The sequence below is a fragment of the Macrotis lagotis genome, chromosome 5, assembly GCF_037893015.1.
Source record: "Macrotis lagotis isolate mMagLag1 chromosome 5, bilby.v1.9.chrom.fasta, whole genome shotgun sequence".
Lineage (NCBI taxonomy): Eukaryota > Metazoa > Chordata > Mammalia > Peramelemorphia > Peramelidae > Macrotis > Macrotis lagotis.
This window is the reverse complement of record NC_133662.1, coordinates 60,635,374-60,653,401: the sequence shown is the minus strand read 5'-3', so window position 1 is coordinate 60,653,401 and position 18,028 is coordinate 60,635,374. Positions and strand designations below refer to the sequence as shown.

General features: G+C 34.0%; 1 protein-coding gene across 1 annotated transcript in view; it reads left to right on the top strand.

The window, feature by feature from the left end:
* Positions 1-18,028, top strand: part of SLC17A5 (solute carrier family 17 member 5) — a 48,372-nt gene that overhangs the window by 20,426 nt on the left and 9,918 nt on the right. Inside the window, exons 6-9 of the mRNA XM_074237329.1 lie at positions 2,370-2,488; positions 4,125-4,283; positions 7,699-7,831; positions 9,237-9,384. Coding sequence (XP_074093430.1) covers positions 2,370-2,488; positions 4,125-4,283; positions 7,699-7,831; positions 9,237-9,384 — 559 coding nt within the window. The remainder of the gene's footprint in view (positions 1-2,369; positions 2,489-4,124; positions 4,284-7,698; positions 7,832-9,236; positions 9,385-18,028) is intronic.

Here is an 18,028-nt window from a genome sequence, read left to right as displayed (position 1 = left end):
AGTTTGATTCAAGTGGATGTGGATTGTGGGGATTAGAGATTTGAAGCAGGCAGAACAACCAATGGGCTATTGGAATAGTCCAGACATGAGGTAATGAAGACCTGTACAAGGGTACTGGCAGAGTAGAATGTGACAGAGGGAAAACTGATAAGCCTTGGCTATAGATTAGATATAGTGGTGTGATGGGAAGAAGAGGAGGTCAAGAGGGAGGAGTTGAGGATGACTTCTGAGGACTCGGTGGATAGTAATACCCTTAACAGTAGAGGGGAAGTTAAGAAGAGGGGAGAGGCAGGGAAGGAAGATAAGTTCAATTCAATTTTGAACATGTCATGTTTAAGATTTCTGAGGGATATCCACTAAGAGATGTCCAGTAGGTAGTTGGAGATAGTACTAGAGTTCAACAGAAAGATCTGGGCTAGATAAGTTAATTTGAGAATCATCAACAAAGAATGTACATTGAAACTAAGAGGACCACTTTCAGGGGAAAAGATGGACTTTCAATGAACATGGGACTTTCTTTTTTTAATTAAAGATTTTATTTATTTTGAATTTTACAATTTTTCCCCTAATCTTACTTCCCTCCCCCCACCCCCCACAGAAGGCAATTTGTTAGTCTTTACATTGTTTCCATGTTATACATTGATTCAAATTGAGTGTGATGAGAGAGAAATCATATCCTTAAGGAAGAAACATAAAGTATAAGAGATAACAAGATCAGACAATAAGATATCAGGGTTTTTTTTTTAATTAAAGGAAATAGTCCTTGGACTTCGTTCAAACTCCACGGTTCTTTATCTGGATAAAGATGGTATTCTCCATTGCAGACAGCCCAAAATTGTCCCTGATTGTTGCACTGATAAAATGAGTGAGTCCATCAAAGTTGATCATCACCTCATGTTGTTGTTAGGGTGTACAGTGTTTTTCTGGTTCTGCTCATCTCACTCAGCATCAGTTCATGCAAATCCCTCCAAGCTTCCCTGAATTCCCATCCCTCCTGGTTTCTAATAGAACTATAGTGTTCTATGACATACATATGCTACAGTTTGCTAAGCCATTCCCCAATTGAAGGACATTTACTTGATTTCCAATTCTTTGCCACCACAAACAGGGCTGCTATAAATATTTTTGTACAAGTGATGTTTTTATCCTTTTTCATCATCTCTTCAGGGTATAGACTCAGTAGTGGTATTGCTGGATCAAAGAGTATGCACATGTTTGTTGCTGTTTGGACATAGAAACAAGGGACTTTCAAACTTTCCTATTGAAACAACCAGAGCTTAACAGAAAGTTTGATTTCAAGTACAGGACCATAGAGGGGATGGATGAGAAGGACTAACTATGAGGAACTTAATGATGTTGAATTGTTTGTATTCCTGCATAGGAAAAAGATACTGATAACTCATATGAACTTTCTCATTTATAAGAGCTGTTATAAAGACCATATATATAGACAGGGCACAGGAAAGAGCAGAATATAATGTTATAATATAGTAAAAAAATGGAGTCAATAGGTAATAAAGGAAAGTACTGAGAGGAAGAGAAAGGAGAGGAAGAAGGGGCTAAGATATTTCACATAAGAGTCAAGAAAAAGCTTTTTCAATGGAGTGGAATGGGGGAAGGCAAGGGGGAATGAGTGAGCCTTCACTCTCATCAGAAATCACTCAGAGAGAAAATAACATACATACATACTTAATAGAGTATAGAAATCTATCTTACCCTAGAGAAGGGATGAAACCATTCGGGAAAGACACTGTGGTGAGTGGGAAAGTGAATCAATTAGGGAGGTGTAAAAAAATTCCCTCTATGTCTGATTCAATTTAGATTACAAGACAAACTCATACTGGACCTAGTCAACAGAGTTTAATAATTTTCTCCAGCTTTCTTTATTAAAACAGAAACCAGAAGCTTTAGGCATAATCTGGAAATTTTTTTCAAGAAATCATTTTAGCTTGACAGACTTTTTATCAAAGTTCAGTGCCTGGAAACTCTTCCCTTTTCAATAACTATTGTAGAAAATGATACATTTCTAAAAATTAAGTTCACAAAGAGACTGAAGAAAACTTCTGAAATACCATTTATTCTCACACCCTAAGCTCAAGAATGAATAAAAAAATTATATTTAATTTAAATTTTGTATTTGGGCTACCTATAATATATAGCATTGGGAATAAAAAATACAAAACTGAAATGGTTCCTTCAAGGGACTCTCATTCTATTAAGAGTTTTATGTTGATAGTTTCAGTGATTAATGGTAACATTTTATGAACTAGGTTGTTTTTTCATTATATGAATAAATCATTTTTATCCCTTTCTAGTAAATGTTTCACTATACATATTTACATATTTTTAACTTGCCTTTCAATTTTAAGGTGCTTTTGGAATACTTTGGTTCATTTTATGGATCTGGTTCGTTACTGATAGTCCAGAAACTCACAAGACAATCTCTATTTCGGAAAAGGAATACATTCTTTGTTCTCTGAAAGATCAGGTATGGACTTTGAGAGCATTGTTACTTGACCATTCAAGAGGAAAGCAAATTCTGGTTTTGTTTTGACAAAATTTGCATTGTTACTTCTATTAAAATCAACATAAGCAGGTGAAATAAAAGTTCTAGTGGGGTTTTGTTGTATTACGTATTAAGGCAGCTCTCATTCCATCAGAATCATACAAAATTATTTCTTTAAATCTTAAGCATACAACCTTTCAGCTCTTCTGGGCTTCATCACTGAAGAAAAACTTGTCAAGGGCCACCCATAGAATTTAAATCAAATTTAATCCTTTGTACTGACAAAAAAAAAAACAACTTAGAGGATTTTTGAGTTAGAACTGGAAGAAATCTCAGAGGTGACCAAGGCCAACTTCCTTCCTTCTCATAGCTGAGGATACTGAGTCCTGAGAGAGGAAGTGATTGCCCACCGTCATTAGGTAGTAAGTGGCAAAATCCTGACTCCATACCCAACACACTCCACTGCACCAACTGGTCTTCCTAAAATCAAAAGGTTTAAATTAGAAGTACTCTTTTCTCTCTACCATTGTAAATAGGAAATGAACTACAGAATAACTAAAAAGAAGCTTATTGACTAAATTCTAAAGTTTTGTTCTTTTAAATTCTAACTTTAAATGATTGCTTGAAGTGTATTTGTTAATTTTATGCTGGTTTTATGTAAATAAAAAGAACAAAAAGAACAAAAAGAAGTGACATATTTGGGGAATATCTGCATCTTGGAAAATTTTTTTTGTATCTCTTTACATTTTACATCTTTAAACTTTGTAGCGATTTGTTGAATGTGATCTCACATGCTACATTCATCTTGTATTGTCTGATTGCTCAATCTTCTATAAGATTTCACATCTTTTATAAGTGATATGCTGTGCAGTTCTTTAATGATTCCATAAAAACTTCACTAAATTTGATTCTTCCTCAGACTTTTTGTACATATTTTTGTAAGTACTGCAAAACCTTCGGCTTCACTGATTCATCCTTAATTGTTTGTTTGTTTTTTTTAAGTTTTTGCTAGGCAGTGGGATTAAGTGGCTTGCCCAAGGTCACACAGCTAGATAATTATTAAGTGTCTGAGGCTGGATTTGAACTCGAAGTACTCCTGACTTCAGGGCTGGTGTTCTATCCACTGCAACACTCAGCCCCCCTGTTTGTTTATTTTTTGAGGGTGGAGTGGGTACTATTGGGGGAGAGAGAGTCAGAATTTTGCATATGTAGCTTTAACCCTTAGTTTCTGAGATAATAAAACTATTATATCTTTTCTATAAAAAATATATTGCATCTTTTCTTAAGAAATTGGGACCCCAAGTTACTTCTGGAGTTTACAATGTGCTATAGAAATGACCTTATAGAGTCAAAATTTCTTTGTACTTTTCTTCTAATTTGAATCACAAATTCTTCAATTAATTAATTATATTATAACCAGTAATTAGTCATATTACAAAAGTTCTAAAATAGTTTCTATCATATTTAATTAGTTAATATGTATTGATATGCAGTAAATTAATTTTCAGAATATCAGAATATGGTGATAGGAATAACTTTCCATAGTTATTCTGTATTTAGTCTTGAACAAGGTTTTAAACATTAAAAAATAATCTTTTTTCTTATTCATTTTCTTTAGCTTACTGCAGAGAAGTCAATACCATGGATTTCCATGCTGAAATCATTACCACTTTGGTCTATTGTGGTGGCACATTTTTCTTACAACTGGACTTTCTATACTTTATTAACATTATTGCCTACATATATGAAAGAGATACTAAGATTTGATGCTCAAGAGGTAAGAAAAATTATAATCTAGTTCATTTTTCATGTGTTTTTGTAGCTGTTTGTAGATACACATATATTTCTCAAAAATCTTTCAATATTGCATTTTTTGTTTTATTTGATTTATAACATCTTTACTTCCCCACCAAGGTCTTTCTACTTCCTTCTTAAATATTTAGCCTCCAACAAATATTTATTGTTTTTTACAAGGCATTGTGAAAGACATAAAGAAGTGTAAGATAATACACATCACCCAAATAGCTTTTAGGAAAATTATAAAAGATCATAGAATTTGGAGCTTAAAGGAATCTAGTCCAGCTTCCCAACTTTATAAATGGGAAAACTAAGACCCAGGACCACAGAAAAATGGAGCTAGGATTTGAACCCAAGTCCTCTGATTCCAGTGTTCCTTCTATAGGATGCTGCCTATCACTGCTATAATTTTCCCAATTATAAAGCTTCCCTTGCTATCCACACCTCCCCCCAGTTCCAAATGTTATCAGATACTTAGAATGTGTAGCTCAACAATGGCAAATCCATGTGGAAGCAATTTAAAATGATAAGGGATAATTTGTGATTTTACATTAACTATTATAGAGGAAATTTCTGTTCAAGTATGACTTAGACTGATTAATCTCCAGAATTCCTTCCAATTCTCAGATTCTATGAAAAAATGGAACTATATCTGTTTGAAAAATTAATTTATACTAAGGCACTATTTATGTAGAAGCACCATTGTGCCACTATTGAATCACACAAGAACTAGAAAATTTAGTCAGTTTGATTTGTTATGGTTTATCTGTGTAGCAGAGTCATGCAAAGTAAATTTTCATTATGTGGAAATCCAAATAAAATATGTAAGATGAAAATTCACCCTAGGAAAATTTTAATGTTAGACTTTGAGGATGTATTGATTGATTTTCCTGAACTGCTTTTTTTTCCTTCTCTTTTTTATTCTGTTAAGAGACTTGCCCAGGGTTCTGTAGCTAGTGTGTGACAAAGGCAAACTTGAACCTAATCTTCTTGGACTTACCCCCAGATTTCTGTTTATTATACTTTATCATCAAAGAGACTGAAAGAATACAGAAAAAGCCCTTTTTAACCCAGCAAATTTTTGACTTACTTGCCAGATAGATAGAGATGACTACCAAAGTAACACTGAGTTAGAATATAAACACATTTGAAAAACCTATGAAGAAGAATGATGGATGATTAAGAGCAATATTGTTTCAGAAAAAAAAAGAAATGGGGAGGAAAAATCATTTGGCAAACACCCCTTTAAGCAAGTCATACTAAGGGCATTTAAAAATGGATATGAAAAAACAGTAAACAAATACAAAAATTTTAAATATAATACTAAAGCATAGGGGAAAAAAATCTTAGTTCTTGCTAATAAAAGAGAAGGGGTGGGAGTGGAACTGAGAAAACATCGGTTAACTGGCCATCTATTTACCTTTTCTCCTATTTTTTCAAAGTATTTATGTGAGTCATCTGTACGTGAATCCAGAATATTCTTGACGAGGCTATTAGGTAGATACAAGCAAACATCTTTAAGTAGTAGTCAACATCTTTACCATTTCATAGTTGACTGAAAGTTGTAGAGTATAAGGTACTTATTAATTTGTTGATTATGAAAATTTATGTGCTTTAGTAGAGCCAAATACCACCTTATAGTTTTTTTCTCAAGTCTCCCATCCAAAGGTTTCAAGATTCCTTGAAAGATAAAACAGAAAAGATCCTGCTCAACAACTTTTCTAATCATAAATGTAAAAAGGGACAAAAGGGAATTGTATACTTATCTAAAGTATTTACCATTGTGGTGGGGGAGAGCCAGCACAGAATCCAGATGAAGAAATAGTGAGGTCTTTCACATATATCTATTTGCATATGACATTATGCTGATTGCATCAAAGTCTTCTAAGAGAGATCTCAAAAATTTTTTTAACCTAACACTAGACCCAAAAAATATCATTGGATGCAGAATTTTTATTGCCTAGATGACAATGTGTATTTGATAGACAATAAGTTGAATCCAGAGTTTAACAGGAAGATGACAGCTGGCTGGATTGTCTTTAGGAAATTGCAAAGTTCCTTTGATGAAACCATGCTTCTCATAAAAAAAAAAATCTAACTTTTTAATATCAAGTCTACCCTAGGGGTGGCTAGGTGACACAGTGGATAGAGCACCAGCCCTGGAGTCAGGACTAACTGAGTTCAAATCCGGCCTCAGACACTTAATAATTACCTAGCTGTGTGGCCTTGGGCAAGCCACTTAACCCCCTTTGCCTTGCAAAAACCTCAAAAAAAAAGTCTACCCTAATATCAACACTGCCCTATGAGAACAAAGCATGAAATATATATAACTATCTCTGAAGAATTAAATTTAAGCATCACAGAGGATAATGGAAGAGTATGTGATGGGTATGAACAGGATACAATAGGCATCCAGTGAGGAGCTTCAAAGAAGAAGAATAACAATATCATGGGAATAGCATGATAAAGAAAATGGTTCCATAGCAAGGATGAGAGGTGACAAACAGCCAAACTCTACCAGGGTAGTAAGGAAGGCATTCATCACATTGGGTGAACCTTGGGATTCGTTTTGGGAAGATATGGACAACGTAGTTCAACATGGTCAGACCTGTATGGGATTGTATCTTTGCTGTTGGGAGGAATCTCCAAATCTTAGATCTATTTTAGTGTTTCACACCCTTTTTTCCTCACTTGGCCTATACAAGATCTTTGGAAGGTAGGCAAGATAGGTGATTTATCAAATGAAGAAACTGAGGTTCAGAAAAAATGCAATTTGTACAAGAAAACAAAATTAGTAAGTGGTAAAGTCATGCCTGGAACTCAAGTATACTGATTCCTCATCTAACATTCTCTCTGCCATGTCATACTACTTCTCTCATCATGCTACCTAAGTCAATATATGTTATTAGAGCTGAGAGGGAAATATCATGAAAGAAAATAATTTAATAGTTTATATTCACTTGATGAATTCAGATTACCTAGCAATTTCCTCACCATCCTTCAATGCATGTATTTAATGTAAGTGTAATTTATCCCCACTTTAAAAGAAATAATAAACAATATTTTTAAAACCAATACATCCTAGAATAAACTAGTGAACATTGGTTTTTTGATATGACAAGGAAGAGCATTGAACAAGGGCAACAATTATTCTCATCCCAGGTCTTCTTCCACTGTGGCAGCTTCTTGTCTAGCCCAGTTTAGGGGTTCTGCGTTTACTTTTGAAAGGCCCTGGTGTCTTATACCAAATCAAAGGATTCTACTGACAAAAACTGCTTCCAATTTTGTGCCTCTACAAAAGACAGACACTGCATTTAAATATCTCTGTGTATCTAATTGTACTTATTTGTAGTTTTAAAATCACCTTCAATATCATTATGTTTTCTTTTTTTCAGAATGGATTTTTATCTGCACTACCTTATTTTGGATGTTGGGTTTGTATGCTCTTTTCTGGGCAAGCAGCTGACTACTTAAGAGTAACATGGAATTTTTCAACTGTATGGGTCCGTAGAGTGTTTACTATAATAGGTAAGTTTTTATCTTGTAAGATCGAACAGTGTACATTGAAGAAAAAGTGATGGATTATGTTAGTCATTTCTTTCATTTCCATATGAAAATTTTATATGCTTTTTTGTAAAATGACATATATTTCCTAAATCAGTGTGTATATTGCAGATAAAGGATTATAATATGACATTCTTCACAAATCTCTAACAATGTTAACATTTGCCCCTATGTTTTATAAACAAGGTTCAACCTTTTGGATCTATGTTTACAATATATTTTGTCTTGAATTTGGGGGATTAAAATTGTTTAAAATGGAAACATTGTTTATTATAGCTGTGAGTCCTTATATTTGGGAAAGGAGAAAAATTATAAAAATTTTTCTGGAACAGAGTTTACTGCATGTCATTGATATCATTTAACCTTCAGTCTCAGTTTTCATTAATGTGAATGTCTTAAACCACCCAGAAAAAAGTTCTTTATTATCTTTTTGAAGATCTCCAAGCATGGAAATTCCACCATTTCTACTCTCATATATTATTTTAGTAACTCAGTCTATATGGTTGACAACACAAAAGGCCCCTCCTATGGTTTTTTACTCTCCTAACAATCAAGATTTTTTTTCCTTATGTGCAACAGAAGACTCTTGTTTATAATCCTATTTCATCTTATTTTGTCCTTTGAGAACTTGGAAAATAACTTGTCAGCATCTTCTGTTTTAAAAAAAAAGTTTTTCATGTATTTAGTATTTTCTATTTTTATTTAAATCTTAGTAACTGCCCCATTGACTTTTGAATTGCATATATTGTCAGTTTTACATATATATTAGTTTTTTAACACTTGCATCAAAGTTTATAATTCATTTTTATTAATCTTGTATTTGCAAATTTAAAATTACTCGAGAAAAATAACTCATTACTTTGTAGTTTCTCCCTGAATTTCATATTCTTTAGGCAGTTATTTCCTCCCCATAATTTTTCCTCAGTATTTCATGGTATTTTAGCTTTACTATAGCTAGGCACATCATTCATGGCATGTGTACATTTAAAATTATGTAATTGTCCCTTTACTATCAAAAATATTACTATAACTTGTCCACTCATATCTCTATCCTGTTAAAAAAGCTTTTACCAATTTTATGTAAAATTTTAAAGAATTGTATATTTATACTCACTATAAAAGTTTGACCAGCAGATGAAGAAAATTTTGGTACATTGTAATATTAAAGGATTCTCTAAAGAATCCCTAAAGATGGGCAAACAACTCCTTTGGATCTTTGAAAGGAGAATATAGTGTAGTACAATGCTTCTGCACTAGGTGGTGGTAATAGCATTGTTCAGAATTACATACCGGCACTACTGAATGAAATCCTTCCATAATATTTTTTGCTTTCTCTCTTTTGTAAAAAAAAAAATAATAATAATTTCAGGAATGATTGGACCAGCAGTATTCCTAGTAGCAGCTGGATTCATTGGCTGTGATTATTATTTGGCGATTGCTTTCCTAACCATATCCACAACATTAGGAGGTTTTTGCACTTCTGGGTTTAGCATCAACCATCTGGATATTGCACCTTCGTAAGTACTAATATAAAGATCAAAGTTTTGTATTTCTTAAATAATTTGGAGGGGCAACTAGGTGGTACAGTGAATAAAGCACTGGCCCTGGAGTCAAGAGGACCTGAGTTCAAATGTGACCTCAGACACTTAATAATTAATTGCCTAGCTGTGTGACCTTGGGCAAGTCACTTAACCTCATTGCCTTAAATAAATTAAAATTTTTTTAAATAATAATTTGAAATCAGTTTATATGGAAATAGTAGAGAGTATGACATGGTTTAAATTTTAAATTGGAGACTACCAATTTTAGGCAACTGATATCAAAACTCTCCTCATTTAGAAGCTTATTATGTCCCCTTACCTCTTATATCTTTATTTCTTTCTCTGTGAGGAAGATAGAAAACATTTAATAAATTTGTATTTTTAAAAATACAAATGAATTCATCAATTCTTGGAGTTCACTTAGATGGACTAACTAAGGCTACTATCCACCTCAAAAAAAGGTACTCCTCCCAATGTGTTCTTTTTTTTTTTTTTTTTGACAAGGCATTGCATTAAGTGACTCCAGAGCCCATGCTCTATTCACTGCACCACCTAGCTGCCTCCTAATGTGTTCTTTAAGGAGAGAGGAGGAAAAAAAAGATCTGACAGTTAAAAATTCTAATCAGCAGGTAGTACAGGTTTATTTTCCTCATTTTCTTTTCTTTTTTGGCTTTTTTTTTTTTAGGTTTTTGCAAGGCAAATGGGGTTAAGTGGCTTATCCAAGGCCACACAGCTAGGTAATTATTAAGTGTCTGAGACCAGATTTGAACCCAGGTACTTCTGACTCCAGGGCCGGTGCTTTATCCACTGCGCCACCTAGCTGCCCCTATTTTCCTCATTTTCTAGATGAGGAAATGGAGGCTGAAAAAGTAAGTGTAGGTGACTTGCCCAGTCTCATAGCACAAGTAGGTATGATAACCAGGATCCTAACCCAGGGCTTCTGACTGAAAGTTCAGAGTTCCTTCCCCTACCCCCTTTGGCTGCTATTAAAACTAAACATTCTCCTTCTGGATGTGCTTTACCTTGGCACAGGCCTTCCTAAAATGTGTCATATAGAATACAATACTTCAGTTATGGTATGATCAGAGAGATTACAATAAGTTGACTGCTTGCCTTATTTCTGTATATTTCTTATATTGATATAGCTTAGGATCACTGTGTTTTTATATAATAAATCACAATGTTGATTAATAATGCATTTGCATTTTACTTGGACTCCAAAGTAATTTTTATATCAACTTTCTAGAAACTCTGTCCCATTCTTATTCTTCATAATATCTCTATATGGATTCATGTCTCCTTTTATACTATGACTTCACAATTCATCAACCTCCTGCACACCTAGTCTCTCAGCTTCACTGAACCTCAATCATCCACAGGGATAACCATAACTTAAATCTCACTATCACTTATTTATAATTTCAGCCTCCTTGATTTTGAATTCAAGAATTTGTGTCTCTCCTCAGTCTCTTACTTTTCTCTCTCCTTCATCTTCATTATTGATTTCAATCCCTCCATTCCTTCTTATTTTCACTATCTCTCACCTCTGTATTGGTTCTACTTTCCTTTCTTTATAGTTGGCCAATAATCCCTTTGACTGTCATAGCCATTCTCCATGATGTGCCAGTCCTCACTAGCCATTGAGTCTACTTATCCATGTAGCACTTTAATGTTCCAAAAATGCCTTATATTATCTTAACAATACAACTAAACTTTAAGGTGAGTACAGTAGGAATTATTATCCTCATTTGCTGAGAAAAATATGACTTAACCATGAACTTTAGCCATGAGTTTAAATTTAGATCTTCCTAAGCCTATAATCAGAATTCTTTATATTATACCATGTAGCCCCCAAGGCCTCCACCTATGTCCTCAATCACCTATTGGCTTTTCTCATGCAGGAACCTGCCCCACTGAATATTCCTTCTCTCTTTATCTTCCATATCTACCTGTCTGGGGAAGCTAGGTTGTATAGTGGATAAACAGCTTGAAGTCAGAAGGATGGGAATTCGAATCCAGCCCCAGACACTGACTCTTACTAACTGTGTGACCTTAGGCAAGTCACTTTACCTTGAATGCCTTGCATTCAGGGTCATCTTCAATCATCCTGATTCATACGTATCTGGCCACTGGATCCAGATGACTCAGGAGGAGAAAGTGAAAGGTGACTTAACACAATACCCTCTCACTCAAATCCAATTCAAGTTCTTGTCATGGAATCATCTCCCTGTTCTTAGAGAATGAAAGACAAACATCTTGTCTATCCACTCTATTTTATCCTTATGAATCTCACAAGTAACCTTAGTCATCCCATCATTGCCATCTTGCTAAGTGTATGTCTTCACCATTTCACAACTTAATTCTTAGAATCACCTGCACTCTCTCCTTATCCCTTACACCTGACCCAGAGCTGGCACATAGGAGAAGCACCTACTAGACAGTGTGCCAGATGTGGGGTCAGGAAAACCTGTGTTGAACCCTTGCTCAAACATTCAACCTCTTGAACTCTCAGGTTCCTCATCTGTAAATTGGAGAGAAAAATAGCACACACTTTAACAAATTGTTGTGAGAATCAAATGAGATAACAGATATAAAGTACTTTTCAAATCAAAGTACAATATAAATGGTAACTATTAGTAGATGCTTACTAAATGTTTATTGATTGATTTAGATTTCTTTAAAACTATTCTCCAAGGTTTGGGGGCAGCTAGGTGGCACAGTGGATAGAGCACCGGCCTTGGAGTCAGGAGTACCTGAGTTCAAATCCGGCCTCAGACATATGATGATTACCTAGTTGTGTGGCCTTGGGCAAGCCACTTCACCCCATTGCCTTGCAAAAAAAAAAAAAAGACCTATTCTCTAAGGTTAACAGGTTTTTTTAAAAAGAGGTTTTTATAAAAATTGTTTTGGTTGAGTTCAGTAAGTTTAATTTTTGCTTTTTAAAAGAAAGAAATGTCATCATTAGCTTATTTTCCCTTTCTGACAGAACTTTTTCTCATAACAAAGAAATACAATTAAGTAAAAACAAAACAACTCAAGTATTTATTAAGCCCCTACTATGTGCTGTACAAATATACAGAATGGCAGAATGGTTGCTCAAATATGATGTTTGTGCTTTGTTCTTGAAAAGGACCATGACATCAGGGAGGTGATACCATGACAAGCACATGAACTGCATTTGAGTGAGGGGGGATGCTGTGCTAAGTCACTAGTCTAATTTTCTCCTCCAGAGTCATCTAGGTTCAGTGGCCAGATATGAATCAGGATGACTGGAGATGGCCCTGGGTATAAGGCAATCAGGGTTAAGTGATTTGTCCAAGGTCACACAGCTAGTTAGTGTCTAAAAATTGAATTTGAACTCAATTCCTCCTGACTTCAGAACCAGTGATTTATCCACTGTGCCACCTCTCTGCCCTCAAGTGGCTGTGTGATCCTAGGCAAATTACTTAATCCTTAATATCCTAACCATTTTTCTAAGATTGCAAGTTGAGCATCAGTTGCTGATCTGTATTAGTAGATTGTACTTCCTCAGAGAGAGTTTCTTATACCTATGAAATCACAGGTTCAGACAAAAATAAGTTACTGAACTAAGTTAATACTATGTCATTTTGAGAGAATATAATGGCAATCAGTCAGGAAAGGCTTCTTGCAAGAGACAACACTTGAAGGGAACTAGTAATTCCAAAAGGTATTGATGAAAAGATTAGCAAGATAAGCATGTTTTCACATGTACATATATGTGTGTGTGACACATAGTGTAATGGAAAGATCCCTGGATTTGAAATCAAAGAATTTGGGATTTAAATCTTGATTCATCATTTATTATATTATTCTGTTCAAGCTTTATGGACATCAGTTTTCTCAGCTACAAGATGAAGCTATTGGACATGCTGGCCCTAGTCCCTTTCAACTTAAATCTGATCCAAAAATTCTTACCAGTGTCTGAGCATTCCAGGCCTGGGGGACACAGACGTTGGACATGGAATATTGCTTATGGGAAATAAGGAATTGATTTTGGCCAGAACATAAAGTGAATAAAGGGCAATGATATAAAAAATCAGTCTATAAAGAAAGGTTAATGTCAAATTGTGAAAGACTGTAATTCTAAATAGTTGAGTTAGACTATTATGATAGCATGTACTTAGTCTACCACTTCTACCTAGAGAAAGGAAAGTAATGTTTTTTTAGATTAGACCCATCATTGGATAGGTCATTACATTGATCTGAAATCTCATGTCTTTTAATGTTGTTTTCCTTTATATTTTTGTAGCCATTGTGGATGGTGTTTTGTTGGCTTCATTTTACTTCTTTCTGCAATATTTCATACAAGTGTTCCCAAGTTTCTCTGAATTCACATTTATCACACCTTATAGTATCATGATATCCCATGATGCACAATTTGTTTAGTCTTTCCTAAATTGATAGATCACTTTGCTTTTAGTTCATTGCAACTACAAAAAGTGTTTCTATCAGTATTTTTGCATGAAGTATCTTTCTGTCATTCTAAAGTCTTTCAGAGCTATTTTTCGCTATCATGTCATTGTTTAAGTTGTTTTTCTGGTTCTGCTCACTTTTTGCTGCATCAGCTCATGGAGATCTTCCCATATGCCTGCTTCTCTTAAAGAATTTATTTATTAAAAATAGAAAATCTTGGTAAAAGTAATATATTTAAATCTAAAAGTATAAAAGTAAGCTCTGATGAGAACAGTAAATTATGCATTCACTTTTGATGTAAAGAAAATGCATTCATTTTAAAATCAATAAGTGACACTCTTGACCTGATAGACTTTTGGCATTCATGATCATTTCTTAGGTGGTGTTGTGTATCTTAGCAATAATTCATAAATTGATGTCATTTAATCTAATCATCATGTTGGAAAGATTCTCCTTAGGGTTAGAATTAAAGCAGGTGATTAAATTTTCATTAGATTCACCAACCTACTGTATTCATTTTCCTTTTGGCATAGCAGTGGCAGTCAGAAACTGACTAACTGCTAATTTAACAAAATTTTATCACCATTTTCCTTTAGTGATTTAGAGTTATCTAGACTCTGAATTTGTTTTGTGGCAATTACTAAACAAAACATCCATTTAGTTTACATACTTACCTTTGTTGTTAAAGAATATATAATCATTAAACCTGTATAAAATCACTGAATTAGAAAATTGACTCAAATTAAATATTAAATTATGTAATTTGTAAGTACAAGCATTATTATTTCTTTCCAGTTTTTAAACCTTCAAAGTTTAAATAAATCATACAATTTCATAAAGCTTTGACTTTTTTAAACTAGAGGTTTATGCTGAATTCCATTGCTTCCAACCTCTTTATATATATATTATATACATATATATAATATATATATATAAATTATGCTTAAAAGCACAAGAATTCTGATAGTCAAAAGAGCTGACCCTCATTTTTCATATTAGTGGCAAAGTGGATAGTGCCAGACCTGGAGTCAGGAAAACCTGAGTTAAAATTCAGCTTCAGACACTTACTAGCTATGTGATCCTGAGCAAGTCACTTAGCTCTGTTTTCCTCAGTTTCCTCATCTGTAAAATGAGCTAGAGAAGGAAATGGCAAATCACTTTAGTATCTTTCCCAAGAAAACTCTAAATGGAGTCACAAAGAGTCTGACACAACTGGGACAAGAACATGATTTTTGGTATGTATTTTGTAAGCTGAGAAATATATTGATTGCAACTAACAAATTTTACTAAAATTTGTCTTTTCTCCTATCTGGCAAGAGAAGCATATTTTCATATATACACTTAGTGTAGTGGAAAGATCACTAGATTTGAAATCAAAGGACTTGGGTTTAAATTCTGATTCAAATGCTTCATTACTTTTATTATTCTATGCAAGCCTTATAGATCTCAGTTTTCTTAGCTGTAAAATGAAGCCATTGGACATGATGACCTGGTCCCCTAAGACTGACCCAAAAATTCTTACCAGTGTCTGTTGTTTTAATTATAAAATTAAATAAAAAATGCTTGCAATGGAAGCTTCTTGAAAGCAAAGACATCTTCATTTTTTTGTGCTTGTATCCACAATACCTAGTATAGAGGCTGGTAGAATGGTTACTAAATAAAATCTTGTAAAATTGAATTAATCTTCTCCCAGACTGGTTTATAATTTCTGGGGGGAAATATAAACCAAAAAAAGAAGCTAGGATATAATCCTTATAAATTTAGGAAATATTAGTTGAAGATAAACCTTGTTCAGAATGATGGTAGAATTTCAGAGAACATGAATTTCAAGAGTATCTACATTATTTGGCCTGGAGATATATTCAGAAAGATTTGGTAGGAAGTCTGTTTAAACAGTACAGGAGTTCAAGAAAGCAGAATTTTGTTCAAAAGGAACAATTGTAAGAGCATAAGAAGAATCTATGCTGAAGATAGGAAGGGTGGGTAGAAGCATACTAAACAAAGAGCAGCATAATGTAATGACCTGAAAGACAAATATGAATTCTATAAAATAGAAACTGGGCCAATTTACCAAAAGAGAAAGAAACAAAGAAGTGAAAGGAATTACAAGTAAATAAGAAACAAAAATCTATAGCAAGAAATAAGAAGTGATTTATAAAAGGGGAGGGTATGGAAAGAAATATTTAAAGGAAAGACTAAAGAAAAAGTCCTTTAGTCAGGGAAAGGAATGGTTTTAACAGAAGGCAGCAGGTGTAATAGTATGTTTTGCTTCTGTCTTCTAAAAAAATGTCAACCTAAGATCTGATTATAAAGACAGGAAAAAGAATAAAGGAAAAACACAAAGAAAAATATTTTGCTTAAGGTTATTTAAGCAAATGAGGTACTCAGCTCCTTATATTTAGGCATTTCTAATACTTTGATGCAGTTCTTTCTATATCACACCTTATAGAAACAAAGTTAATAATATTTTCAGTTACAAAAACACACTCTACATCATGGGCAAGATAATGCAAACCAGACATTATAGAACTATCCATAGCAATCACAATGGACAGAGGCCCATCATTAGAAGGCTGAGCCCCAAGGGATGAATCTTTTTTGACCTTAGTCACTCTTAAATGGGGCAGCTAGGTGACACAATGAAGTGCGAGATCTGGAGATAGGAAGACCTGAGTTCAAATCTGGCCACACACACACACACACACACACACACACACACACACTTACTAGCTGTGTGACCCTGGCCAAGCCATTTAAGCCTCTTTGCCTCAATTCCCTCATCTGTAAAATGAGCTGGAGAAGGAAATGGAAATGGACATGATTGAATAACAACTCATAAATATTGTCTATTAAAGCTTAAAGAATTGGTGGAGAGTGTTTCTGTCAATGAAGACCTGTCTTTTGAAACATTGAACCAGAACTTTGTTATAGTTAAAACTGTGTTTTTATTAAGTTTAGAATTTTAAAAATTCGGGGCGTCTAGGCATAGTGGATACAGCACTGGCCCTGGAGTCAGGAGTACCTGAGTTCAAATCCAGCCTCGGACACTTAATAATTACCTAGCTGTGTGGCCTTGGGCAAGCCACTTAACCCCATTTGCCTTGCAAAATTCTAAAAAAAAAGAATAAAAAAAAACCAAAACTGTAGTTCTCTGAATAGAAAGAAGCTGGAAAAAATATATTTCCAAGTCTCTGGAAATAACATTTTAATTGGTATATCCTTTAGATAATAAAAGATTTTACTGTACTTGTTTTAGAGCTGTTGAAGTGATTACTTTGTTGACCAGCCTGAAGGGAATCTTAGAGAAGTTTTTTCAACTTTTATACCACAAAATCCAAGCAAAAATCCCACAGAAGTCCCTGTAATCCATTTTCTCCCACAGCAGTTCACCATGCTTTCACTGCACTTCTTGGCCAACCAAAATATAAATACTCAATGGAGCTTCTGGGTGCTGACACTGAGAATTTCACAGCATAGACTTACACTTAGTAACAGGCTCTTGTAACTTCTGGCTGTGCTACAGTCAGTGTCCACCTATTGCCAAAAATGTTAACTGTGTTTAAAAAAAAATCTGCCCTGCAAGCTTGATTTATTTAAGACCTACTAAAACTAGAGTGCGGAAAAGACTGTTGCCCCATAGCTTCACTATCACACCTTAGGTGTTTTGAATAAAGAAAACTGTAAAATTGTCAAACTTTTAACACCTGGATCCAGTCCAGCTGTTTTGCTAGATTTTTCCTCCCCCACACCTCTTCAAAAAGTAAACTTATTTAGTTTCCTTCAAAATTTATGAAAATAGTTTTTCAAGCATACCAAAATAATTCAAATTATTTAGGTTAGTGAAGAAAATCAGAATGAAGAGCATATAAGGAAATAAAACAAAATAAAATAAAGTGAGATACTGTTCTGGACAAGTATGAGACAGGAAAGGACAGATCTGCCTTGCCTGAAAATAGATTTAGTTGAACTATTGAGACAGCTTCCCTGAATTTAAAAGTTTTTCATTCAGTTATACTAAATTATAATTTCCATAGGGATAGAAACTGAATTATTATTATTTTATTTTATTATTTATTTTAAACAACTTTTTATTGCTTTTTTTTAAAACATTGCCAAAATTTCCCCTTCCCCTACCCCTACTTCCTTTAGGCATTTTATTTTAACAAGGCTTATTTTTTAAAGGAAA